Source organism: Colletotrichum higginsianum, chromosome 2 (assembly GCF_001672515.1).
Source record: "Colletotrichum higginsianum IMI 349063 chromosome 2, whole genome shotgun sequence".
In the NCBI taxonomy this organism is placed as follows: Eukaryota; Fungi; Ascomycota; class Sordariomycetes; order Glomerellales; family Glomerellaceae; genus Colletotrichum; species Colletotrichum higginsianum.
The window spans coordinates 2,260,938-2,288,036 of NC_030955.1; the positions used below are offsets into that span (position 1 = coordinate 2,260,938).

The window sequence follows — 27,099 nt, forward strand, 5'->3', positions numbered from 1 at the left end:
ACCTGCCAAAGTACTTCACCATACAGACGAAGTACTCGATGATCGGGCCTGGAACGGGGTTTCCAACTGTCGTTGCTGTCTCATGACACAGGTCAAGACAAAGCCTCCTTAGAGAGAACCCATGACCATATGTCAACCCATGATCTTGCATAGCGCCTCTAACGAGAACCGAGTTTGAGAAAAGCGCATTCTCCCCGCCGCAGGTACCAGGTAAGAAGATGCAACTGTTAAGGACAACCTAAACGAAATGTTTATGACGGGCTGTCGATGCCAACTGGCCAATCGGAGAGCGCAACATACGGCCCTGCCACCGGTCACTAGGAAGACGCTTGGTGCTGTTGGACTTGGGTATATCTGCTACGTCAGGGGTAGAAAGAGCGGGCGAGGCAGACTCGGCGCGATCCAGACTGCACCGAGACCGAAGTCGAGTCTATGGCCCCTCCGTTTCCGTGCCGGCGGAGCACCGTCAACCAACCCGCCCAACGGTTGTACGGAGAAGACAAGGCGCTCAGGCGAGTGGCTCTGGCCCTGGATAGCAAGTGTACGTAGTCCCAAATTCAAGGCTGTCGACGCCGGTCCAGTCAGCCGTCAGGTTTGTCCTCGCCATCTGAACGGGATGGCCTGTTTTCCTCTCTCGTGGCATGGATAAGTGTTGTCCGCTCACAGAAAAAGTCACGGATGTGGCCCGGTACCGAAGCCAACATCAGGCTGGAATCTGGAGAAGACGGGGGGAGATGGGACAAGCCAGGGCCGATGGCGAAAGCGAGCTGCATGCACTTAAAAGAAGCCTGTCTACTCCACGAAATCGACCCCCACGACGAGCAGGGGAACCGCTGGTCTCATGACGCGCAGTTAGATGGCGCGAGACACTGGGGGATGGGGACATATGGCAAAGCATTCCTGGCATTTGCGTCGCGCCAGGAACTTGGAGTGCGAGACTGAGGCTGGGCGGGAGTATATACAGCGATGGCTAGGCCGGTTTCACGGAGGTGCGTCGCCCTAGGCCTCCGTCTGCGATGACAGTCATCCATGATGACCAACCCCATGGGATAGCGCATCGGACCTCGAGGGGCCCGCCAAGCCGAAGCTTCCGTCGAGGGCGCAGACGCGGCCGCGGATGCGCAAGATGCGCCCCCTCCCCCGGGGTCTAATGTCATTCTGTTCGTCTGATATCGGCCCTCGCAGGACGAACGGGGGGTGGTTAGTTAACCCGACCGGTGTGTGGCGCGTTTGTTACTCTAGAGACGGGTTGGCATCAAGGAAGTAAGTCGACGAGTTGTTCCCAGGTCGAGGAGATGGGAAATGGATCAAATGATGCATGATGACAACCATACAATCTGACGGCCATGGTTCAAGAAACCTGATGACTGACAGAGTGTTATCTGGTTGGCCTCTGCCAGGGGAAAGGGGTGTTGTCCTCCCCTCTCCCCCCCTGATGCTTGACGAGGGAGGGTGAGGATGAATAAATCAGAGAATGGAAGGTCGCTGATGCTATTCCGTCTTGCCCGTTTTGGGGGCTAGCGTTCCCACCCGAGAGCCCTAGCGAGAGGACCTTGGCAGGGAACAGGGGGCCGTTGCAGGCTTGCAGCGGGCTCTCTCGGCCAGAGGTCTCACTCCTCAGGTTTGGCGAGCACCAGCAGCCACGTCGCGCATCACGCTGCACCTGCACCGTGGTATGGGACAGCTGCACCGGGCTGGCGATCCCTGTGCCTGTAAGGTGTGCCGTGGAATAAGCATTTTACCAAGCAAAGGCAGGGCAGGCGAGAGCAAGAGGGATATCGCATCGTGTCTGTCTTTCCCTTCCTCGCAAAAATGACACCCACCCACGGTCGCCCACCCACCTTCGTCTTCGTCTTCGTACTCTTGCCTTCCTGCCTGACCTCAATCATACTTCACTCACCCTTGCTTCGCTCACACCTCATCTCGAGAAGAACAGCTCCGAAGCACCGAAGCACCAAACAGAATCGAGAGCAGGGGCCATGTGCCTGCTAGTCTCCGAGATTGCGGATACACCTTCATCTGGATAGTTCTGGGCCGATTGCTTGGGAACTGGGAACTGGAACCTTACCAACCATTAGATACCTGACTACCTACCTGGGTACTCAAAAAAAGGGCCCCTCCCAACGAGCTGGGACATTGGACTAAGCGCCCAGCGTCAGCAGCGCAGAATGATCCTGACCATCACCCTACCTACCACCTACCTACCTTAGCTGTTCTTCCTTTGCGCAGCATATTATTGCTTTTGTTTTCTTTTTGCTTCTTTCTGCGCACTTCTTCTCTCTTACCTCCCTCGCCATACGGATACTTGGCCTTGCAATAATCTTTTCCCTTTCTCTACTGCTCGATCGTATTTCTTGCTCTTCCCCTTCACCTCACTCACTCCCAACCCACCTACACGCCTGGCCGACAGTCGCATAGTTGCTCCTCTTGCATGTACTCTCCCTCCAGATGATGCGACGTTGCGGCCGACACTCCTTTTCGCAACGAACCTCCCGCCGACCTTGCCCCTGCTGACGGCGACCGACTTGCGATTCACCTGCCCTTGGCCGCGAACCGATGCTCTCACTGCGCGCAGCACTCCCGACGACTACGTAATCATTCGCAACAGTACCAGCCATGTGGCGGAGAACATACCTGTTTCTGGTGTTGATCCGGCTGTGGTTTGCGCTGTCGCCCAGCTACCTTCACCCCGACGAGAATTTCCAAGGCCCAGAGGTCATTGCAGGTAGGTCTGGCCTGATTCCCGGCTGCTGCTGCTGCTGTTGTTGTTGTTGTTGTCGCTGTTGCTGCATACTTGTTGTCCTCTTCGCGTGGGTGGCAGACCCCCTTCTGTGCTTTGCGCAACGGAGCTTCCCCAAGCTTCCCTGAGCTTTCGCTGAGCTCGGATTGAGTTTGGGCTCAATTTGGCCTGTTTGTTTTCGCTGCGGAAGACCTAGACTAACGGCGTGGCGCAGGCCAAATCTTTAGCTACCCGGTCCGACACACCTGGGAATTTACAAACGACCACCCGATACGAAGCGTCTTCCCGTTATGGCCTGTGTATGGCCTGCCTATGCTGCTGCTGCGATGGCTGTGGATTGGCAACGGCAAGGACGGAGAGATCCCTCCCATCGCAGTCTTTTGGACACTGCGAGTGCTCATGTTTGTTACTAGCTTCGTGCTGGAGGACTGGGCCATTCATGAGCTCATCAGCTCCCCACGCCACCGTCGCGTTGCTGTGCTTCTGGTTGCCTCGTCCTATGTCACTTGGACCTACCAAACACACACCTTCTCGAACTCGGTTGAATGTCTGGTTGTTGCATGGTGCTTGGTCTTGATCCAGCGCATTGTCGAGAGTCCGGTAAGGGACCCCCCCTTCCCTTGGTAGAGCTTTGTGGACACCTGTGGATATGCTAATAATGCCTCTGTTATTGTTCTAGCAACAATCATCACTTCTTGCTTCTTCGATTCTCGGCATAGTGGCCGTATTTGGATTGTTCAATAGGATTACTTTCCCGGCATTCTTGTTGATTCCTGGATTCCGCTTGATACCCCATTTTATCAATCGGTTGGTCCATCCTTGGCATCGTGACATCAGGGATGCGCTCACTAACTGCCCGGCAGGCCCCTTTCTTTCACCGTCATGGTGCTGGCCGCTCTCACAACCACCTTGGTCGCCATCACCCTGGATACGGCATTTTACCTCCCCGAGCCCATAAAGTGGACAGACCTTGTCACCCGACCAGTCATCACGCCACTCAACAACCTCCTCTACAACATTGACTCAGACAACCTTGCACAGCATGGCCTGCACCCCTGGTACCAGCACCTGCTCGTCAATATCCCCATGCTGATCGGCCCGGCGGCGGTTCTGCTCTTCACTCAGCCGCACGTATCGCTTCGACTCTACTCGGCCATCTCGGGCGTCTTTGTGTTGTCTATCTTCCAGCACCAAGAAGCCCGGTTCCTGTTGCCGACTGTCCCGCTCATTCTTTCGTCAGTCCACGTGCCCAGAAGCCGCACCCTTCTCCGAGTATGGGTCGGCGCCTGGATTCTCTTCAACATTTTCTTTGGTATCCTGATGGGCGTTTACCACCAGGGCGGCATAGTGCCGGGCCAGGTCTTTTTGAGCAAGCAGCCGGATGCGACGCAAGCCGTTTGGTGGAAGACTTACACGCCACCCATATGGTTACTGAATGGCAAGAACGAGGTCCTCACCACACGCGATGTTATGGGCATGAAGGGCGACGCGCTCCTCGAGGAGCTCACCAAGCTCGCGACGTGCGATACCCCCGCCGATCGACGCAACTCGGAATATCTGAAGGAGAAGAACGGCACGTACCTGATGGCGCCGGCTTCGGCGACGTGGATCGACCCCTACCTCTCCAACAAGGGTCTCAAGGGCCTGCGGTTCCGTGAGGTTTGGCGATACAGACAACACCTGAACCTCGACGATCTTGATTTCGGCGACGACGGCATCTGGAACACCTTGGCGCGGGTGGTTGGCAGACGCGGTCTCGTCGCCTGGCGGGTGACGAAGAGCTGCAAATGAAGGCCGGGACACATACCAGAAAAAAGTAATGAATGAAAAGAATTTGAACGTTTGATGACACTACTCTCTCCGATCTGAAGCTGGAGTGAAACTGGTATCGTACATGTATCCCCCCCCCACAGCCTAACCATATCCCAAAGACGCCGAGGGCGCCGTATTGTCGTCGCCCGTTTTGATATCCTACTACAGTCCATGCCGGGGTTGTTCTCGGTTTTCTCTCTTGCTTTTTTCTCCGAGACGCAGAGGTTCGTTAGTCGTCCCATTTCACAGGCTATTCCCCATTTCTTGATCACCAGCGGGACCCTCCAGCGCAAACCCGAGCGCCCCATGGACGCCACTACTCTTCTCCCTGACACACGCCTCCCACCACCAGTACCATTCATCATCTTGCCGGCTATTTCTCTTCCAGATCCAACCATTCGTTGACGTCTGACAGCAGCGCGCGGAGAGCCCTACGCCGACTCCGCGGCCGTCTTGTCGACGTCGACGGCGAAGAGCCAGTTCCCCGAGACGTTCATCTCCCCGAGCCGGCTCTTCATCCAGCAGAGGTGGCTGCCGTAGTAGTCGCCCCAGCCGGCGCCGACGCAGGCGGCCTCGGCGGCGCACAGGTCGATGCAGGCGGCCATGGTGGTGGCGTTGGCCGAGGTGAGGTCGATGGCGCCGTCCTGCGAGTTGAAGTCGTGGCCGCAGAGGAGCCGGAAGCGGCGGGCGGGAGCGTTCTGCGCCGAGAAGGTTGAGTTGTCTGAGGCCGGGCAGGTTATCGTTGCCGTTTTTGTTGATTCTGGGGTTGTTTTCGAGCCGCTGGGGGAACCGTGTCAGTATTAGGAGAGTCATTCCGGCGTGTGGTGAGTGGAGTGGCGTGAGATGGATAGGTTGAGAGACACAACGGGGGGGGGGGGGGGGGGTGAGACTTACGATGACGAGCCGCCGCTCTGCGACCGCCTCCCGAACGCCAGACCCACGCCGACGCCGACGGCGATGGCCGCGACGGCGAAGACTATCGCGACGCCCATGATGACGTAGCAGAGCCTCCGGCGCACGCCGCACAGCTTCCGTCGGCCGTCGGCGCCCATCGCCTTGGGCTCCGGCGACGTCGGCGGCGGGTGGTGATAGCCCGGCGGATGGTGCTGGCCGTACGCTGCCGCGGTCGTGGTGGAGACGGACGACGAGGGCGCGACCTCGAGGCCCGGGTTCTGCTTGTGGTAGTAGTTGCGCCACGAGAGTGGGTCGTCGGCGACCTGAGGTGTCGAGACGGTCTTGGCGTCGACGTGGACGTAGGGCGCGACCTCAGCGAGAGCGAAGTCCTCACGGCTCCAGGGGCCCGGGTGGGCGACCTCGAGGCCCGAGTCGTACTGCTGCTGGTGTTGCTGCTGCTGGTGGTGCGCCATGTTGAGATACTTCTCCCCTTCCTTCATGATGTCTTTTGGCTGGTTGGAGAGGGGGAAGCGGCGAGCAGGAGACTCGCTCGCCGTGCTTGTGGATTTTGATTTCGGGTATTTCTTCTTGTTTTCGTCTCTGATTCTTACAATCTTGCTATCTTCTGCCCTTCTCCTCTCCCCGTTGGCGCACACCCCTCTCGTTCGGATTAGTTGTAGGTATTCCGAGGTAGACCGGAAGGTAGCCGTCCCGCCCCCTCCCTTTCCCTTTCCTTCCCTTTTCTTTTCTTTGCTTTTCTTTTTGATGGAGACGGTGCCAGCTCGCCAAGAGATGTAGTTCGGATGTGGGCTTGGGGGCCGGTGACCTTTCTTATTTTCGTGGAGATGGGCGATGGTGCTTTACCACGACGGCCAAGCGATGACCATCGAATAGGACAAAGGAAACAGAAGGCTAGTCAACACCGTGATGAGGAAGGGAAGATAGAAGAGGAGATGAGGAAACCGGAAGAGCAAAGAGGGCCCGATGGGAAAGAGACCACTTCCCTCTCAGGGATGGCGCTTGCACAAGGATAAAGTAGAAAACGTCAGAAAAGAGAGAGGGAAGCGGCGCCAATAAAACCACCAACAGGGCTAGCTGACCAGGTAGGTAGCTAGGTTGGCCCTCGCATGTTCCTTCAATACAACCCTCCCCTTCTGGCAGGTTTTTATTTCTCCAGCTTCCCTAAAGAGGATCAGGAGTAACGGGAACTGCTGCCTCCGCCGGGGGTAACCTATGAAGGTTGGTATAGGTAGGTAGGTACCTTGGGTAGATATCCCAGGAACAAAAGTGGCAAAAGAATACAACGGCGAGTTTGTGGCACTCTCAGTGCTGCTGTTCCGTTCCGCCAGGCAGAAGTTTGGTTTGAGTGGGAATGTATGCAGCCCTCCTTCTCTTGCCCCTCCTCTATTATAAGCATCTTTGCTGCCCGAGACATACTGGTTCGCCCCTTCGCCCCGAAGTAGGTTCCTGTGTGGTAGGGCAGGATGCAAATGCATTCGCGGGCGACGGATTGGAACGCGAGACGGACGACTCTTAGCGTAACCCCCATTTGGGCGTCTACGAACAGCTCTCACACGCCACAGGTTCCTCCCTAATGTAAGCATAAGCCACCCTCAACGGTCTCCTGTTTAGTGCGAGGGGGGGGGGCGTCCCGGCTCGAAATCAACATCGAGCACGCGGGTTGTACCTCTCGAGAGATTCACAGAGAGGGGGGGATAGCGGCACGCAGCACATCTCGCAGTGTCCCAGGGGGAGGGTCAAACCCGGCGTCGTCTTGGAAATGGGGGCGGCAGCATCGTGCAGCCCGGGGGGGGGGGGGGGGGGAAGCAAATGCCAATATTGGTATAGGGACCGGGGGGAGCAGCCAATCAGACGACTCGATGGCGTATCCGTTTCGATGGGTTGAATGAGCTTGATTTGTTTAGGCGCAGCCCTGCTGCACGTTGGTATTCAAAGACGAGAGAGAGAGAGGAAGGGGGAGGGCGGAGGGGGGGGGGGGCGCAGAAGTCGAGACCTTCGTGGCACCAGGGGGCAGAGGGTGTGTGAATCATGCAGGTCTAAGGCAGTGGAACATGTTAGCTGGCTGGCTGGCTGGCTCGACACTCGGCTGCGGCAAGGACGGTTGGTGTATTTATAGGATCGTTGCCCGTGGTGGAAGACCACGGCTTCTGAGCCTTGCTGTAGTAGACACGGGGAAAAGGTAGCAAGCACCGGTTTGCCTCCCCCTGGGGCTTCTTCACACGTCGTGGTGATGGCTGAGCGGTCGACTGCCTGCTTGCCTGCCTGTCTGCGGGATTCCAAATGCCGTTCCCCAAGGTCGTATCCGGACACCCACAATAACCCCCTTAGATTGACATATCGACCATCAGCCCCCATGCCCAGTAAGCTGTCGGGTGGTAGTGAGATCGACCTCTTCGTCAGCCCTAGCGAAGGTTAACCAAAAAAGAAGGAAAACCGAGGTCCAGCCAACGTTCCAGGCGACCCGTTCGTTTCCCCTGCCCGTCGCACACGTTCTGGGTGGTTTTGGCTGGACCAATTGCCAACGTGGCATCATGGGCTACGGCGGCAAGGTTGCGGAAACCTTGACAACTCTTGACTCGACCATGGATCACAAAGCAATAGCTCGAGGGGTGCGCGGTGTTATGGAGAAACCCATGTTCGTCCGTGAACCCGTCTCATCAGATGCAGTAGAACTTCAAGTCACGCAAAGTTCTCGCCATTGTCCGAAAGACACAAGTCATAATAGAGAGTTCAATTAAAACTCTACCAAGGGCTGCGCCGGGCGCTGGATCGTCGAATGCCCGGGATGGCCTAGATGCTCATCGTTTGATCACAACAAACTGCCGGTACTGCTCCCCCGGCCCCGGGTCACTTCTTTTCCCCTGGCTCTTGAAGAGAGACCGCCCGGCTCTTCATACTGGCATTGATTCTCATCGAACCCGTCGGGGGAAGAAATAAGACTTCTGCCTGATATCAAACGGAACCTGACGAGCCCGCGCATAGTCAAGATCGCACGCTCAAAAGTGGTCGGTGCGATTGTCCGCTCGCCGATGTTTGTTGGGGCGAATAATGTGACGGCCCATCCTACCGGCGACGGCATCTTTCGCCCCTGGGTTGGCGAACCCAAGTCTACCGCCGGGCTGCTAGCCCCAACGGTGTCCCTCACGCTCAGCCTCCATTCTGCGCATCCTCTCTTCTTCGTCATCCATGCTGATGGCCTCGCTGCGCCGTCCCTTTCGCCGACTGCGCTTTCCATCATCGCCGCCGCCGCCGCCGCCGCTGACGTCGTCTCTGCTGCGCTTGACGCCAGCCAGTCCCGCCAGCCCGGCCATGCGCTGCGTCTCCTTGAGCAGCCGCTCGCGGTCCCTGGCCTCGCGCTCAAGGGCGTGAGCGTCCTTGGTGGGAACGCCGCCCGCGGATTTACTATTGACCGAAGCCTGGGAGTCCCGTCTTCCTGCATCTTGTCGGTCAGATGATCGGCCGGGCTTCGAGCCCGCTCCTCTGATCTCGAGCCCCGATGTGCTGCCTCGCGGGCCGGTGGGCGGATTGAAGTCTTTCTCGACCGGCGTGGGCGGCTCGGCCGAGTGCTTGCGGCTGCTGCGATGACGATGCTCCCGATCCCTATGCTTATCGCGCTTCCGGTCCTTCTCACGTTCGCGGTCCTTGCGGTCGCGGTCACGGTCACGATCACGATCACGGTCACGATCACGATCACGGTCACGGTCGTACTCTCGGTCGCGGTCGCGATCTCTGTCCCGATGTGAGCGGTGGCTGGACTTTCTGTGGTAGTCGTCATAGTCCTCATCTCGGTACTTGTCCTTCTCCCGGTCGCGTCGTTTCTCGTCGCGGTCTCTGCGGCTCCGGTGGCTGGATCTCTTAGAATCGCTGGGCGACGCGGACCTCGACCTCTCCTCGTGACCGTCATCTTTAGACCGGGACTTGACTTCATCTTCGTCGTTGTATGAGGTGTGCTTTCTGCTCTTATGCTTCCTGCGACGGTGCTCATCGTCTCGGTCGTCGACGGATCGTGACTCGGAGCGTCTGCGCCGACGGGTCCGGTGGCGGTCGCCGCGGTCGCTCTTGCGCTCTCGGCTCTGATCTCTGCTGCGCGATGGGGAGCGTGAGTGGTCCCGTTCTCGCCCCGCGTAGTCCCTTTCTGACCTGACATCCGGTTCCCTCTCGCGCTCTCGACTCGCGTCCCGACGGCGGCTCTTGTCCTGGTCCTTAATGGGCGCGGAAGAGTTGCTTCGCGATCGTTGATGTTCCACGGTAGGGCTCTGCACGCCGTCGACCGACGTCTGCCGACCGCCTTCGTCCGGGATGACGTATCCTCGCGCCCGCAATGTGTGCAGGCTGGTATTCGGCAGGCCCTGGCGCATGGCCTTGGGACCCGTCGGGGCATTTATAGGAACATCAGGCGCTGCAGGTGCAAATCCCAGATTCTGGTTTGGAAATCCCGACGGCCCGTAGCCTCCAGGCATGCCATTCCCGTTGTACGCGGCGTAGTCACCGGAGTCCTGTGCCATGTGTGATCCGTTCTCAGCCTTCTCATGCTCTGATGCATCACGAGGGCCCTGTTCGTTCCCACCCTCGTCAACGGGCTTGGGACCTTCACCACCCTCTCCGTTATTGTCGTTGTTGCCACCTCCCGCATTGGAGGTTGCGTCTTGGTCGTCCTTGCGCTCGCGGCCAAACTCGTCCACGTTGGCGGTTGCTCGGCTTCCCTCATCGGACCCCTGGCCGTGCGTGTTGTGCCCGAACTGCTGTTGCTGTTGCATGTGGCCTTGGTCCCCGTAGCCGCCATACTGTTGGTATCCGCCTCGACCGTAGCCACCGCCGTAAAAGCCGCGTCCTCGTCCACGTCCACGGTTGCCGTAGTTGTTGCGGCGGTAGTCATTGAATTGGTGACCGTAATTACCTTGATTGTACCCTGACTGGAATCCTGAGTTATAGTTGCCAAAGTCACCAGATCCCATGCCAGCAGCATTAGCAGAATTGAAATTATCTTGGCCGAAATTCCATGACTGTTGCCCGTTCCAGTTATTGGAGCCTGAGCCGAAACCACCGCCGAAGCCTCCCATGCCCATGCCTTGAGGACCATAGCCGCCGTTCATGTACATGTTCTGCATCGCCATTGGGTCCATACCCATTCCTGGCATCCCTGAACCGGTCAGCTTCGGTCCGCGCCGAGGTGGGTGCTGCGAGAGGGGACAAGACCTACCCATCATAGGAAAGTTGCCGAACGAGTTGGCCCCCATGCCGTTCTGCATGGCCATCATCATTTGCATCTGGCTGAAATCGCCGTTGCCGTTAAAGTTCATATTGGAAAAGTTGCTTCCATTCATGCCGTTAAAGTTGGCGTTTCCGTTCGCATCCGCGTCGTCGCCTTCGGCACCGTTGTTTTCCATGGCGTCACCCTCCTGCTGATCGGTGTTTTGCCTTGCGGCGGCCGCGTTCTCGTCGCCAGTGATGATGACGATTTCATCATCATCATCCTCTCCCTTAGAGAGGGTAGGCTCTTTGTCGTGGTCGGGCGCACCCTGAAGGACATGTTAGCAAGTTTCGCCCGGCAAGAGCACCCCTCCGGGGTACCTACGGTGCTGTTCTGAGCCGCCGCTGCGTCAGCGTCGGCATTGGCGCTTCCATTTGTGCTTGCGTCCGCGGCTTGCGCAGCCTGGGAATCTGTATTTTCGAACTGTGCATTGGCTACGACTGCGGGCTGCGATGGGGTTTCGACGGCCGGAGACTCGGAGGGAGCAGCTTGCTGCACGATCGGCTTTGCGTCGACGGGGGCAGGAGGTGCCGAATCCTTCGCGTCCTTGGACCGCGCCTCCTCGCGCTTCTTTTCCTGGGTCCGGAGGAAGACCTTGATCGTCGTTCGCAACGACTTGTGCGGCGTGCAGTCCTCGGCAGACACCGGCGAGTGCTCGCAAACCGGGCAAGAGGACGGGAGGGAAGATTGGCCTAGGGTTTCAGTCAGAACGCAAGGGTCGTGACGGAGTAGGAGGGCGAGTGACTAACAAGTCTCGCAAATGGCTTGCTCGCAGCAGGGAAGCCGGAAGGCGTTGACGGCGAGCTTGCTGCAGATGGCGCATCGCAGCTTGATCGGGATATCGTCGGGCGCGAGCGAGCTGAAGGGGGGACGTTAGCAGATTAACCACCGGCCGAGAAGGAGGAGCGACTCGCCTGATGAGCTCGGCCTGAGCCGGGGTGATTGACGAAGCCATGCTGTCGTCGTCGTGGAATGAAGGACTCTCAAGAGGAGGGATACATGGGCGAAGAAGGGGCTTGGAAAGTACAGCGTAAGGCAGACCAGGTTACCGCCGGCCGGATATTATTATGAAAGAAGGAGAAACGAAAAAAAAGGGTATTTCAGCGTGTCGCGCAGGACACTGTCATGACGGCTGAGCGGTGTTGTTGTACTGGGCTTTGTTTGCGCAGGTGGCTGCAAAAAGATTCTGTAGTGACGGACGGGTTTGAGGTGGACGAGGCGCGGGAAGGACCAGAAAAAAGGTGGAGACGCGTGGGCGGTGACTGGCCAATCCAGCACCCCTCATTCACTGCGGGTAGGTAGTACGAAGTACAGTGCTTGCTTTTGGATCGGCCACCCGGCCACCCGGCCACCCGGTCTGCCCATTGCCCGCTGACTTACTCGCTCATCACCTGCGTCAAACAAGACAAACCTGCTGTCGCCTGATGAGTCTGCTGAGTTGATGGTTTCATGGGTCTCGAGCCCTGCGATGATGCGGAAAGGGTATTTCATATTTCATTCTGTTCCGAGACCAAGAAACATAGAGCTGCAATGGAATGGTCTTGGTTGTGTATGAGCTTTCGTCTACATAATGGCTCACTAAGCTTCAGTTCCAAACTGATCCCAACGATCCATCAATTGATCCATCCATACATCCATCCCCATGACTTCTTCTGCAATACGTTCCAATACAAAACGATCATGTTACACGACGGAATGTCGGCATGTTGAAAGGGTGGCGAGCGTCTTCTTTCTTGTCTGTTTACGACTCATGACGGTCTTTCCCAGTTGCTGCCGGATGGACGCTCCCATAAAAATGAACCCCATAGCAAAATGCAGCGCATTAAACAACTGAACGACTCCCAAATAATGAAAAATAGATAAAGTGATTCCTCTTCGCCAAGTCGTTCCCTCTCGAATTCACACGCACGCACACACGCATACACACGGCAGCCTACAATCAGCAAGCGCATCCCTCCTTCGCCGCGTCTCTAGAGCCCGTCAGGCTGACTCGCTGCTGTTCGTCTGCGCCCCGACTCACGGCGTGCGATGCGCCCGGGCCTCGTGCGCTCTTCAGAGATGTCTCTGGGATGGCGTTGGCGATCGCCGTGAAGACCTCCGTGACGTTGTGGCCCGTCTTGGCACTCGTCTCGAAGAAGAGCAGGCTCTCCTCCTCGGCATACGTCTTGGCCTCCTCTGTGGAGATCTTGCGGGCGTCGCCGGAGTCCTCCCCATCCGCCTCCTCGTTGTCACCGGCAGACCCGGACTCGGCGTCGTTTGTCAGATCGAGCTTGTTGCCGACGAGGGCGATGACGATACCAGGCGAGGCTTGTCGTTGGAGCTCGGCGACCCAGTGCTTGGCCTTGATGAGTGACGTCGGCTTCGTGAGGTCGTAGACGACGAGGGCGGCTTGAGCGTTGCGGTAGTACATGGGCGCCAGCGAGGCGAAACGCTCCTGGCCGGCGGTATCCCAGATCTCAAACTTGATCGTTCGGGTGGGCAGGTTGCACTTTTGCGTCAGGAAAGCAGCTGCACGAGGGGTCAGCGGGTTGGCTCTTGGCTCCAATGACTGGTCTGCGGACCGGACGGCAATGTTTCGCACCTCCAATAGTTGGCTCCTTGTTTTCTTGGAAATCGTTGTTGACGAAGCGCAGAACAAGCGACGACTGCGATGCGTTTAGCATAAGATTCAAGATGTTGGCTGGGATCGGATGGTGGCTGTACCTTTCCTACGGCAGCTTCACCAAGCAAGACCAGCTTGACGCTGCTGCTCGGCTTCGGGGCACCGCCGGATCCATCCATCTTTATCGGTAATCAGGTCGATAACGACAGCCTCTTTGTGGATTGTAGATTCGCGGTAGGGCGGAGAGGGGGGAAGGGGGGTGAATTTCAACGTTTGGTTCGGATTGAGGAGAGCGACAGATTTAAATCAAGTTGCTGCCTTCGTGATGGGTGGTTGGTTGGACGGTTTTCGGCGGTGGTAGGATGCACTGTAGCTCGGCCACTGAAACAACGAGGGTGAGGCGCAACAATGACGAAGCGCCCCCCGAACGACGCACCGCCCCCGGCGTGTGTTGGCCAATGCTCTTGCTCTCTCAGTTACCAGATGATCAAGAGGTGGGGGGAGCGGATGATTGATGCGCCGGAGTCCGTCACAATCCCCGCCAAAAATCCTAGTTCAGGTTGTCCAGCAGGGCCCGCGCCATGCGTGCTGCAGCAGCTGCTAGGCGGCAGAAAAAAAAAAGTTCCTTGACCACCCATTAGGACGCCCAATTCTTGAGGGACGCTCCCCAAAGACTTACAAGACTTCAGCTTTCTCTCTTTCGCCCACCCCCGATATCGTCCAGACATACGTTCGATACTGGGAAACGAAGCTGAAATCATGGCGCCCGAGTCAAAGAAAGAAAAGGCGCCGAAAAGGGTCAACCTTTTGGACGACAGCGACTCAGACGAGGAGGATGGAGGGGCAGACATCGCGACGCCGCAGCTGAAGGTCAACGAGGAGTACGCGAAGCGCTTCGAGCACAACAAGAAGCGCGAGGAACTACAAAGACGTGAGTGGGAACCAATTGCATTCTGTGTGGCATCGGGAAACATTTTCTGACCAAACAAAACAAAAATAGTGGAGGAAAAGTACAAGAAAACCGGCAAAGGTAACGACGACGACGACTCAGACGCCGACTCGTCTTCGTCGGACGAGACCGAGGACGAAGAGGGGTTCCTCGCGACGGAAGACCTAGACGCCCAAATTTCGGCCACGCTCAGCGCGATCAAGAACAAGGACCCGAGGGTGCTCGACAAGAACTTCTCCTTCTTCCAGGAAGCCGCCGCCGCCGAGGCGACGCCCTCCAAGAAGAAGGAGAAGCCTCTGTTCCTCAAGGACTACCACCGCGAAAAGATTCTGGCCGGAGGCGTCGGAGCCTCGGACGACGAGGACGAAGACGGCCCGCCGCCGCCGCAGACGTACAACCAGGAGCAGGACGCCCTCAAGAAGTCCATTGTCTCGGAGATCAACAAGGCCGCCGAGTCGGACAACGAAGATGACTTTGTGCAGCGGAAGCCGGGACAGGAAGTCGTGCAGCCGGTGGACCTCGGCGACGAGGGCATCCACCCGGCGCGCGCGGCCAATGTCAACCCGTACAAGAAGAAGACCAAGAAGCAGATCACCGAGGAGGACATCGCCAATGCCGAAAAGGACCCGGAGCTCTTCCTGTCCAACTTCATGGCGGCGCGCGCTTGGACCGAGGGCGGAGAGCACAACTGGAAGGCGTTCGAGTCAGACGAGGGCGAGGGCGACGAGGGCGAGCTGTACGACAAGTTCGAGGAGGCCTACAACCTCCGCTTCGAGGACCCGGACAAGGCCAACCAGGCCCTGAAGACGTACTCGCGTGAGATTGTCAGCGCGCGGTCGGTCCGCAAGGAGGCGGCCAGCTCGCGCAAGAAGCAGCGCGAAGCCGAACGGGAGCGCAAGGAGGCGGAGAAGCAGCAGCGCAAGGATGAGAAGGCGCGCCTGCGCAAGCTCAAGCTCGAGGAGGCCGAGGAGAAGCTCAAGAAGATCAAGCACGCGGCGGGCGTGAGCGGCAAGGAGCTCAAGGACGAGGAGTGGCTGCGTTTCCTCAACGACGCGTGGGACGACGACAAGTGGGAGGACGAGATGAAGCGCCGGTTCGGTGAGGACTACTACGCCGTGGCCGAAGGCGCCGGCTCCGACTCGGAAGAGGACGCGGACGCGGAGGACGGCGACGACGACAAGAAGCGGAAGAAGAAGAAGAAGCCCAAGAAGCCCACATGGGACGACGATATCGACATCAAGGACATCATCCCTGACTTTAAGGACGTTACGGAACACCCACAAATCACCCTCTCGGACGACGAAACAGCAGCGGCGGCAGCAGCAGCCGCCGCGGCCGCGGAAGAGCAAGAAGACGACGACGACGAAGATGAAGATGGACGCCCGTCCAAGAAGCGCAGGACGACAAAGGACCTCAAGAAGGAACGCCTGGACGCCAAAAAGGCCGCCAAGGCGGAGCGCGCCAAGCTCGAGGCCCTCGTGGACGCCAAGATGGACCTCGACATCCCCGCGTCCTCGTCGTCCAGGAACGCCGGCGGCGCCGACGGCGAGGTGCCGGCCTTCCGGTACCGCGAGACGTCGCCCCAGGCCTTTGGCATGACGGCGCGCGACATCCTGCTGGCGCCCTCGGACGCGGCGCTCAACAGCTTCGCCGGCCTCAAGAAGCTCGCGACGTTCCGCGACGAGGACAAGAAGCGCAAGGACAAGAAGCGCCTCGGCAAGAAGGCCCGCCTCCGCCAGTGGCGCCGGGAGCACTTTGGCCAGGAGTACGAGCGCACGGGGCCGACCTTTGGCCTCGACGAGGTCGAGGTCAAGGAGAAGAAGAGCCGGAAGCGGGGGAAGCGTGCGGCCGGCGGCGGCGGCGGCGGCGGCGACGGCGAGAGGGCCGAGGAGAACGCCGACGACGGCGGCGCCGCGCTGGACGGCGAGAGCAAGAAGCGCAAGAGGTCGAGGGGGAAGAAGAAGGCCGACGGCGTCGCCGAGGAGTGAGAGAGAGAGATAGAGAGAAAGAAAAAGAAATTAGTATAGCAGCGTCCCCCCTTTTTTTTATGCCGCCACCGAAAGAAAAAAAATGCATCAAACGGAGTCGACATCTCTTTTTCACTCTGGTTTTTCCTTTTTCTTTTCTCCCCCTTTCCAAGTTCGTTTTGTATTTGGGTCCCCGGGACATTTTTAGAAAAATTAGTAGTGTATTTAGACCACCCAACGATACCATGTACAGGTTTCCCCTTTTCCCCCTCGAACCATCCTGCACCGTGGCCGGTAATGGACCAAAACGTGCACGCCTGACGGGAAACGATCACCAGAGGCTTCACATCTCACCCCCCCCCGTTTCCATTCAGCTTTAATGGTAGGTGTCTCAACAAGTAGCTTTAACATTGAATCGCTAAGATGGTACACCACGCACCCGCCTAACCAATACCATCTTTTGTAAATCCCCGTCCAGGTAAAACACCCCGTCCCATTCCCTTTTCCCGTCATGTAGTCATAAATAAAAGAAGGGGAACATGGATACAGAGGAGGAGGAACACCCAAGACTGTGTGTGTGTGTGTGTGTGTGTGTGTGTGTGTGAGTGTGTGTGCGCGTACAATGTACAGTTCAATACATGGTGCCATGATGGCTTCGAAGGCACGCCCGGCGCGCTGTGTTGTGCTTATCCCGATCCCGGTCCCGATCCCGCGTCGCAATCTCGGCCAGTTGGGTCAACGCGCTCCGTGGTGCAAGCCGTTGCCAAACATGTTGCCGAACCCGTCCAGGCCCATACCTATGTCTTGGCCGATCTCGGGCGGCTCCATGTTGAAGGGCATGAACCACGCAGTCGACGCCTCTTGGCCTCCAAACCCTGACATGCTGCTGCTGCCGCCGTTGTTGTCTGGGTGCCCGTGGCCGGGCCCGCCCATGCCATTGAGGCTGCCGCCGCGGTGGGAACGCGAACGCGCCCCCGGTAGGCTGTGAGCGCCGTGGGCACTCGAGGGCATGCCGTCCCAGTCGATGCCGTCGAAATGACTCATGTTCCCCTGCTCCATCGAATAGCCGCCGAAAACTAGCTGCCGGTCGAGGGGCTGCAAAATCCCGTTCTGCTGGTTCAGCGACATGTTGAGCATGTCGGGGGTGTAGAAGGCCGACGTGTCCGGGTGGTGGTGTCCGAACTGGCTGACGGTGATGGGACTGATGGGCGAGAGGGCGTGGTAGTTGGATCCCTGTGGGTGAGACGCGGTGAGGGGGTTGAAGCTGGTTGGGCCGCTGGTCTGGCCGCCGAGGGAGCCTTGCATGCCTCTCTGGTGCTGCATGCGGGCGCTCAGCTGCTCTTGCGCCGTGACGGCGATGTTCTCGGTGGTGGAGGACGGTTCCGCGTGGCCTCCGTCCGGTCTCATACCGGCGGTGCTCAGCTTCTTTCCGGCAAAGGCCTTGCGCTTGGACGGGTTCGGCCTCGAAGGGTGGCTTTCTGTGCCGCGAGGCGGCGACAGGTTGGTAAAGTACTCCTCGACGGTGTGCAGCTCGGGCTTCTGCTCCAGGACGGCGTCGTCGCCCTTCTCCTTCTTCTTCAGCGTAGCCGGGTCCGTGAAGTCGGATTGCGAAACGCCGTGGGGGTATCGGTCGAACCAGTCGCCGTACTGGAAAATGGGAGAGGCCGTCGAGGCCTCCTTGGTCGCGGATCCCTGTCTGGCGGCATCGGCGTATGTCCGGTATTGGTCACGAAGGTTTTCCGTCATGTAGTGGAACATGCCCCAGTACCTCTTCATCTTGGAGAGGAACTTGACGTTGGTTGCCAGGTTTCTCTTCGAGGCCGCCTCCACGGCAGGATTGCCGGAAAAGATGCCGAGGATGTGGATGGTTCCTGAAGAGAACGCGCAGTATCCAACAAAGGGGGCAGTGACCATGTGCGACTCGGCATCTTTGAGGATCTCGGAGATGCGGTTAGCCGCCGCGAACGTCTTGTCGCCGGCCTTGGCGACAAAGTCCCTGGGAACCCCTTGGGCCGCGGGGCTGTTTGGTGTCGCCACGGCGACACGGTTGAGGAATAAGATGTTTTGCTGTGTCGCGATGTGGAGGAAGAGAAACTGGTTGGCCATCTTTTCCGTGTCATGGAGTGCCAGGTTCTCGGACGAGTATTGCAGGCACTCGGGGAGTTCGTCCAGCAGCTTTTCCGCCTCTTGAAGCAGCGTGGTGTACTCGGAATCCGGACTCCAGATGGGATGGGGGTCGAGCTCCTTTCCTCCTTGGTTCAGGTAGTTGATGATCTTGCCCCAGAGGGCGATGGTCTTGATCATGTGGGCGGCAACGCCCATGTTGTCTTTGGCATCGGCCATTTGGCCTTCGTCTACCGACACCGGATGGGGGACTTTGCCCTTGAGGGTTTCCGTCGGCGCCGGCATGTCCAGTTGGAAATACTTCTCCTTGATTGGTAGCGGTATCTCGATGGTCTCCTCCCTCACGAATGTTGGCCGTTCGGTGCCCGAGGAGTTGAACCGGTCCATGAGAAAGCAGGCCCACATCGTCCGTCGTCGGATTTCCCGGTCGATGAAGCTCAGCTGCGAGGGCCCGTTACGGTTGAGGGGATCGTGGTCCAGGTCCTTGTGGAGTTGCAGGGCGAACGCCATGCGGATTGCCTGCCCCGCCAGGGCCCAACTCCGCCCTCCGTGGCAGGTACCAAACTCGTGCAGGCCAAGAATCAAGAGACATGTCAGTATCGTGATGTTGGGCCACTCGTATCGCCTGGTGCAAATGTCTCTGGCATGTGATGCCCACTCTTCGCCGCGTAGGAAATTGGGTGACGAGGTGATGAGCTTGGGATGGCTGGAGAAGCGGGCGGCAACGGCGCAAACAGACAAGATGAGAACGGGTGGCAGTGTGCCAGCTCTGCAAGGAGCCGATTAGCCTCGGTTAGCAGAAGCGATCCTTACGAGACGTACCTGAGCTTTCTCATATAACTCGGTTTGTGAAGCAAGTGGTAGGCTTGGCCGTAGATGTTTTCGAAAAAGACCTCGGCTAAATGTTCCTGGATCTCTTTGGACGGCAGTGCATCGAGTCCCTCGAGAAACAGCTTGTTGTCCTCCGCTTCCTGCGCCTGGAGTGATGTGGGCTTGTTGGATGTGTCGAGCATGGTCTTGGCCGGGGCTTTGGCCCAGTGGTCGAGGTCCTGGCCAAAGGCTTCGTCGGCGACTCGCTTCTTGGGGCCGGCCTTGGCCGCGGGGAGGGTGCCCGGAATTGCCGGCTTGACAACGGCGCGGGTCAGCGAGGCAGCGTTCGAGTCGTGTTCGTTCTTAGGGACGATCTTGATGATACGCTCCTCCATACGCTTGAGACGCTTGTCCAACATGGCCATGTAGTCGGTCCTGGGCGCGGCCTTCCTCGTTGTGACCTTGTACACGCAGGGGATCCGGGAACGCAGGCAGTGCTTGCATGCTGGCTTTTCACCCGAGCATCGGATCTTCTTGCGGCGGCATGCGATACATGCCAACGGAAGCCGCTTTCGTTCCTTGCCAGCCTTGGTCTTCAGCTCACTCCATGCAGGCGTGTGGTCCGTCTTGTCGTCCTTGTTGGCCTTTCCTCCCACGTCGGAGCCGTTGCCGGCGATCTGGGTGGCTAAGCCAAACTCGTCGGCGCCGGCATCCTCGAGGGGATTGTGCTCGGCATGACCGCTGTCTTGGCTACCGTCGTCCGAGGCAATTATGCTATGGCGTCGCTGGTCCATTGCGCCCGCGAAGGGGGCGGGCATGACGGTTATGGAGTCCTGGCGGCCACCCAAGGAGGAGACCGAGGGACGGTGCGAGGTCGAAAACATGTCGGAAGGGTGGTCCGGCTCGCCGAGGAACATCATTGCATTCTGGTCGTGGAGTTCGGGAGGCGGGAAGGAAAAGTCGTCGGCAAAGTGAGGAGCGTCGACGAGACTCTGGGCGGCGCTGTTGGAGCGCATGCCGTCATTGGGAGTCCCGGAGGAAAAGGCGTGGTGGGAGACCGAGGAAGTGGTTATATGAGATTGAGCGCCGGGCGAGTCCAGACCGTGCTGCGAGTGGTCGAGACTGACAGCTCTTAGTTGTTGGGCTTGGAGCTGCTGCAGACTACTAGATGACATTTTCCTTTGTCATGCACGAAACAAGGGAAGGATCAATGTAGTGTGCAGTCGAGGCGAGGACAGCGGAAGACGACGGTCACGAGCGAGCTGGGTCGCCGCACGCACGCCGGTCGGTGCTGGATAACGACGGCGTCCGTTCCCTCTCTGTCCCTGTCCCTGTCCCTGTCCCTGTTTATGCCTTTCGACCGCGGTGTAAGTATGAGTGTGAGCGTGAGGGCGAGGGCGAGCGTGAGCAGCAGTGGGGGTCACAGCGGTCGCAAGAAAAGATCATTATACAGCGGAAGCACTTGTGCCTGGGGCGAGGAGCAGTCCGGTCGCGTGTCCCGACGATTCTTGTCAGCGTTTCCGTCTCCGTCTCGCCTGGTTGTGCTGGAGAGTTACAGATGTACAGAGGCTAAAGAAAAGAGGATTGGATGGGGATGAATAGGTGGGGGAGGGGGGGGGAGATGGAGGAGAAGAGGCGTTGGAGGTTTGTCGGAGAGTAGAACTCGCGCTCGGCCAGTCGTTGAGCAGCAATGGAGGGCGGGGGAATAGGGACAAAAAGGCAAAGGGGAGCGAAACCAAGTCATGCAAGCAAGCAAGGTCTAGGCCAAAATAAATAAATAAAAAAACACTCCAACCCAATCCAATCCAGCGGAGCAGATTTGCGATTTCGAGAGAGGAGATGGGGAATGTCGCCGGCTTTGCTGCGGCAGCAAAAACTGGGGTTGGGGGAGGAGGACGGTCGGCCGGGGAGGGGGGAGTGGAGGGGTGGGGTCGTACTAGAGAGCCTGAGGGGGCGTGCAGTAATCGACGGCGTCTGATTGCCTGGACTGGCAAGTGTGATCCAGTCTAAACGGGGCTTTTGGGTGCGGTTCAGGAAGTATGCAGGCGTGCAGGCAGGGTAGGTGGGATAGTGGAGACTGGAAGGAGAGAGTTGGAGACTCCTAGTTGATACCAAGCGTTTTCGGCGGTGGAATTATGGGGGGGTGGGGGGGTGGGGGGTGCCGGGTTGGTGCTGGAACGTGGCCGGGGGGAGTTAGGTCGGGCGGCCGTAGTGCGCACGCTGCATCTTCGTAGTGTAAGCTGGAGAGGTCTAGGTCGTCGTTGTCGTCGTGTGCAGCAGAGACAGGCCTGGTTGAGATGATCCTTTTTTCACGAATACTTTTCCCCCTTCAACTCGTTTCCTCACCGAACAAAGTGGTACCAGGCCGCCTCTGATCCTGCAAATACAGACAGCGAGGGTGGGGAAAGGAGAGACGCGAGCGTGAGAGCACAGCAGTACGTATGCAGGGCTGGGATGTGAGGCGTCCGAGACTGCTGTGTTTGTGTTTGGGCGTTTCGGCTGACAGATGCTGATGGCAATGCTGACAATGGCTAGGCAAGTCAGGTTGGTTGACGCTGGTGCTGCTCAAACAGTGGTTCCCCGGTCCTCGGTGAAAGAAGTGGAGCTCTCTCTACTTGTACTTCTCGGTGCGGAGGGAGGCGCTTGTCCACCTTCGTCTCGTGATTGTGATGTCCAGACGGGAACCGGATGCCCAGGAACCTTAAGTGCCCCAGGCGCAGCCACAAACGTTGGTACAGGTATGTAAACGCAGACGGACAATAACCCCTGCTAGAAACCCCCCACCGCGGGCTGGCTGGACTGGTGATGTGTCTATGTCGTTGATCGTCGTTGTCCTCGTCGTCTTTTGCGTCGTAGCTTGAGCGGGATGGCGTCCTGTCGAAAGATGCTTCGACAGCTCCAAAACCCATTGACTTCCCTTTCAGTCCGAGGCTCGGTGCTGGCTCCAGCCGGACTGGACGAGGAAACTAGTAGAACCAGCAATAAAACTATAATGCTTGTGACGTCTGTGAAGAGCTACGGACGATGAATCCAGGGTCGGCAAGGCTTTGCGACGGCGCAGGAAAGGATGGTTCCAGTCGTTCCTTGAGAATAGGAAGAGAACGTGGCATTGGGTCTCCGTGGCATTGTAAGATTGTGAAAAGAGAGGCAGGTGCGGACAGAGAGAGACAGCAGCAACTGAGTTGGTCCCAGCTTGGGCCCTGAATAAGATCCCGTACAGATGGGCAACAACCTATCTCACGGCCCGGGTTGGGGTGGATGCAAAGTGCAGGCCACCAAACCCGACCCCTGGAAGACGCGCCTCAACAGGGTTCGATCGGGGGAAGTAAAGGGAGAAAGCCAGAAGTCTGGCGGACTCTCAACTAGAGGCAACTTCCGAGACTCTCCCGGTGCGAGCGCGTGGGTAGGCAGGTATAGTATGTGCGTCGTGCCCAGATGAGATGCCCTGCGGATGCCACGTTCCTGGTGAGTCGGCTATGGTGATGTTGAGCCTCCAGTCACAGAGACAAGGATATCGATATGCCCAGGAAGAACAGTGCGAGTAGCTGTAGTCGCAGCAACTTGCTAGATAGTCTTGCTGTTGCTATTCGAGGATGTTGCAAACTTCGCCTCGGCTGCCATTGTCTGAGCCTCGAAATCGTCGCAAACATCCAAGAATCAGTCTTGGACAAAGAATCGGGATTGCACTCGGCCGTTCGAATGTACGGTGTTTCGGGGACAACATTAACGCCACGGAGATTTCAGGTGATCTATCGGTCATGCATGTCCATGGCCAGTGTGCATTCCGAGAAGGATTCTGGAAGCTGGTTGGCCGATGCAGTCGATGACCCCAGGGCTCATGTACCCCTACTGCCGCCTTTGGGCCCTTGGGAATGCGGTGGCTTCCTCAGAGGCATGAAATGTCTGACCTGTCGTCCGTAGTAGGGTAGTGTCATGAACAGCGAAACACCAAGAGAGGGCCGTCGAGCTGCCATGGCATTCGGGGAGACTGCGTAGGCTGTCGCTGTTTGGCGGGAACTTCCACCAGGAACCGTCGTCACAGCAGGGCGACAGCGGCCCAGGGATCCCGGAGACGGGCCAGGAGCAACTGCGGCGAGCTTGCCTCAGTTTGGCCATGATCCGTGTTTGTCGGGGCTGGCCCAGACCACCCACCACCTTAGTTAGAGGCCTGGGGTCTTGTCTGCTGCAGATGTGCTGATGTCGAGAGTGGTGGGGTTTTGGACAACGACCGGATCTGTACGACGTGGCGTCGCGACTGTGACCCTTGTCACAAATTGGCAAGACATGAGCTTGAACTCTGTCGATACTCGGCGATAATCGAAGCCGCTAGCTCGGGTTACAGTGGCGCCGACGCAATGGGGCGTAGGTATAGGCAGGTTGAGCTGGGCGCTTTGTTTGGCCCAAGTTGGATTGCGGTGGAACCAGGGTAAGATAGCACACATGGGCATCTTGTACAGAGTATTGCAGAGCGCAATGCTTGTCTACACTAGGACCTTGGTGCTTGGCTCTTCGTTCGACGCCTCTTTCATAAAGTGGACCCCAGCATCGTTGGGGTCAATAGTGTATTTGGGCTTGGAGTGGGAATGAAGAATGATCTTCCTGAGGGGTGAGAGGCTAACGTAGTACATAGCGGACGTCATTCGGCCAAATCAGGGACGGGACAGCTTCCCCTGGTCCAAGGTGATGGCGGATCCAAGTAAGACCCCATGTCGGTGAAGAATACAGAGACTACTTGATACTAGGTAGGTAGAAACTCTGGTGATGATGATGATGATGATGGTATTTGGTGATGACGGCTGGGTAACGAACAACACAGGGCCTTGAAGATCTGGGGCCGATGGGGAACGAGGGGTACTGCCGCCGAATCCTCACAGCTGGCGGGTCATCTCGAACGGTCAAAATTCGGGGTTGGTAGGTTGGACGGGGATTGGGTAGGCTTGGGAGCCGGAAAATAGATGGTGATCTGTCTGGACAATGATAGGAGAAGGAGGAGGGGAACATATTCAGCGAAGTCGTGGCGAGTGTGGAGGAAGTGCGCTAGAATCAAGACCCATTTTAGCTAGGTACCCACCCGGGACCTGCTGATGCTGAGGTAAGCATAGAAACCAGGAAGTCCCTGCGGCTCGCTTTCCTAATGTGGTGGCCAACACTGTGTTCATCATACCTTCCTCGTGGAAAGCACGAAGGGTTCTGGACGAACAAAGGCGACCAAGCCTTATGCCTCGTGGTTACACAAATCCCACAGCTTTGTACAAACTGAGACATTCCAAAGGCATGGGACTGGCTGAGTCAACAGTGACGGACGTCTACGAACCAGGTACCCAGAGCTTCGTCTCTCAAATTATTATTTTTTGTCTTGTGTCTGCCGACATGCAGAATCCGGAAGCTGTCTTGGGATCCGCCCAGCACGCGACTGTGCAAACACGGCACGCAGGAAGATCACGATCAACGGACGATCGCCAACGGGGGCGCATCCTAACTGATTAACGAACTCAGAACCCAGAACCTCACCCAGCACCCAAGGACCAAGGAAAGGTAGTGATTTTACATAGCTTCCGCTTGTGGCTGGGCTCCGGCAACAGCCGCCGCCCTCCTATTCCTATTGGATGGGGCCAGACTCGGGGACCTAGGCCGGACTCAATCCCCAGACTTGGTTAAGGCTGTTGATGCTAAGAATACTTAGGAAGTGCACGGGAGATTGGTTGCTCAGTGGTGCCGGTCAATCAGCCACGCGAGTCCTTGGCATTCCTGTCCGGCACCCAAGAGCTCTTTACACGCTTGAGGTCGAGCGACTGGAGGGGCTAGAGGGCACCGAGGGATTGTCGCATCCCGTCTCCCTGGCGTTGTCTGTGCCCTTCGATAGGGTTGAATTGTGGCGCCTGGCTCGCCCTCGACTCTGGCTGTGCCTGGTTCTCTATCTTGCTCGCATATCGGCGGCCATTGTATTGGTTTGTATCCCCGTCCAATATCAAAACTCGTTCAACACTAGTTGCCTAAACTCACTCACTAGATGAGGATGGGTGTCGGTGTGTGTGCCTCGGCCGAAGTGACCAAGAAGCGGTGCCTTGGCGGAGAAGATCTCTGGCTGCACATTGTAGTGCGCTTAAACCAGGACTTACCTCTAGGGAGAACTCAATAACATGCAGTTTTCTTTGATATCTACCCAGGACATTGTATGTACGTATCTCTGTACTTTTGGTCAGTTGGTATCCAGGCTCTACCCCGACCAGTTTCTCCCCTTTCCTTCCAACATACTACACTTTGAAGACACAGGGTTTGGCATAAGACAGCTTGACCAAGCCCCCAAGAGGGGTTCTATTCCTCCCGTGTGGCATCAACGGATCCTACGTCTCGGGGCATCCGGCCCGCAGGCTCTGTCCGCCCCCCCCCCCCCCCCCCCCCCCCCAACATCTTCCGTCGTTTTCTTCATCGACAACTCGTCATGCCTCGTTCGAACCAGGCTCGACTCATTGACCCTCGAGGGAGTGATGTTCCATTTTACTGAAAGTACAAACAGTCCCACAATGGCATTTGCGCTCTCACCCAACTACACTGGGCCCCATCACAACCTCGACTCAAGCAGGCGCGGCGACTTGGTCCACCTGTCTATTTTCCTGGCCGGGTCACTCTTCTTCTTCAGAATTTGTTGAATACTTTCATCAACAACCACAAAGCGTTAACCATCGGGTCTCTTCTTCGCTTTGCGTTCTGTCACATATTTCAACCGTACCGTATAGACGACCATATCCCTGCCAGCTGCCCTCCCTGGGCAACAGGATAAGCTGTGTCCAGGACGCTGTCTTGGATCAGCATGTCTGGATGATTTAAACATGCCGCCGGCGAGAACATCAAATGCCGGCCATGGGAGAGAAAAAGGAGAAAAGACAAGAAAAGGGGAGTGCGAACCGCCATTGAGACGCTACGGTTGTTGGTTCGCTCGCACACTCGATACTCGGTCACGTTCGACAGTGGCCGACATCAAACTAATGAGAAGCCCGAGCACACCATTCTGCCATCGGACGCTACCCGGGATCGATAGTCTCATCAGCCTCTTCGAAACGACGATAGATAACTGGGAATCACCCTTTTCCAGTTTCATACCCACTTTTTGTGCTTGTACAAAAATGACGTCGAATAAGTCAGAGTGGGCTTCGAGGCGGTTCACGTCCTCTTCTCGCTCCTATCTCCGTCATAACAAGGTATCATAACCTGAAAGTATACCCGCCGAGCCAATCGCCGCTACGTACGTAACCTAGGGAGGCTGGTATGGCCAGAGAGTCACAATAGTTGACCCATCTGTTGGCCATACGTCCTGGGGCTTGTGACAAGCCCTTTGCCTGCTCGCCTGTCCGTCATTTTGGAAGTCTGGTGGCAAGGAAACCACACCAACCTCGTACCATTGGCCGTCACACACCTTGCCTAAGCTGACCCAGTCCACGAGCCTACGCAAGATGAGGTACACCATACTGACATGCGTCACGACATAAATACGTACATTGTGTTGACGCAGCCGGTCTTTTTGGCACGTTTATGTGGCCACACGCCCCCTCTTTCGAGGTAGCATTGCTGATTTCATCAAACATATCAACCATGTATCTCGGAGACTTTCCCGCAAGTCTCATCTCGCCGCGCGCAGAGTGTACATACATATAGCCCCGCCCCTCAGTCACTGCGTCTCAGACGTCTCCCCAGCTGCCCTGCTCCTTGTCGGTACGTGGACGCACCGCTGGTTATGCAGCAGGTTGCTCAGGACCTGCTCGTCGACCAGGAATGCAGCAACATGAGCAGCGACGCATCCTGCAACCCCAGCCGGATGCTCTCCGCCGCCTCCTCTCTGGATGGTCGTTCATGATCCCAATGCCATACGGATACATATCCACTCTGGCTCCAAAGGCTTAGGCTAGCCAGCCCTCTCCATTTACGCATAAG

The 27,099-nt window shown here is 57.5% G+C and overlaps 6 protein-coding genes across 6 annotated transcripts; 2 read left to right on the forward strand and 4 right to left on the reverse strand.

Moving 5' to 3' along the window:
* Positions 1-2,616: 2,616 nt before the first annotated feature.
* Positions 2,617-4,531, forward strand: CH63R_02442 (GPI mannosyltransferase 4; the record flags this gene model as incomplete). The annotated part of the gene is made up of 4 exons (XM_018297417.1): positions 2,617-2,725; positions 2,955-3,340; positions 3,420-3,547; positions 3,604-4,531. 4 exons carry the CDS (start codon positions 2,617-2,619, stop codon positions 4,529-4,531), a joined length of 1,551 nt encoding a protein of 516 aa, XP_018162233.1.
* A 452-nt stretch (positions 4,532-4,983) lies between these two features.
* Positions 4,984-5,946, reverse strand: CH63R_02443 (uncharacterized protein; the record flags this gene model as incomplete). Its single annotated transcript, XM_018297418.1, has 2 exons — positions 4,984-5,332; positions 5,447-5,946. The coding sequence occupies 2 exons, from the start codon at positions 5,944-5,946 to the stop codon at positions 4,984-4,986; spliced, it is 849 nt and encodes a 282-aa protein (XP_018162234.1).
* A 2,643-nt stretch (positions 5,947-8,589) lies between these two features.
* CH63R_02444 (Pre-mRNA-splicing factor 38B) lies at positions 8,590-11,673 on the reverse strand (the record flags this gene model as incomplete). The annotated part of the gene is given in 5 exon segments (XM_018297419.1): positions 8,590-10,598; positions 10,668-10,947; positions 11,043-11,410; positions 11,468-11,577; positions 11,591-11,673. 5 exon segments carry the CDS (start codon positions 11,671-11,673, stop codon positions 8,590-8,592), a joined length of 2,850 nt encoding a protein of 949 aa, XP_018162235.1.
* Positions 11,674-12,657: 984 nt separating this feature from the next.
* CH63R_02445 (Ras family protein) lies at positions 12,658-13,499 on the reverse strand (the record flags this gene model as incomplete). The annotated part of the gene is made up of 3 exons (XM_018297420.1): positions 12,658-13,226; positions 13,300-13,363; positions 13,422-13,499. The coding sequence occupies 3 exons, from the start codon at positions 13,497-13,499 to the stop codon at positions 12,658-12,660; spliced, it is 711 nt and encodes a 236-aa protein (XP_018162236.1).
* Positions 13,500-14,079: 580 nt separating this feature from the next.
* On the forward strand, positions 14,080-16,257 carry CH63R_02446 (Ribosome biogenesis protein Kri1; the record flags this gene model as incomplete). Its single annotated transcript, XM_018297421.1, has 2 exons — positions 14,080-14,251; positions 14,321-16,257. 2 exons carry the CDS (start codon positions 14,080-14,082, stop codon positions 16,255-16,257), a joined length of 2,109 nt encoding a protein of 702 aa, XP_018162237.1.
* A 714-nt stretch (positions 16,258-16,971) lies between these two features.
* Positions 16,972-20,345, reverse strand: CH63R_02447 (Fungal specific transcription factor; the record flags this gene model as incomplete). The annotated part of the gene is made up of 2 exons (XM_018297422.1): positions 16,972-19,129; positions 19,183-20,345. 2 exons carry the CDS (start codon positions 20,343-20,345, stop codon positions 16,972-16,974), a joined length of 3,321 nt encoding a protein of 1,106 aa, XP_018162238.1.
* Between the last annotated feature and the right edge of the window lie 6,754 nt (positions 20,346-27,099).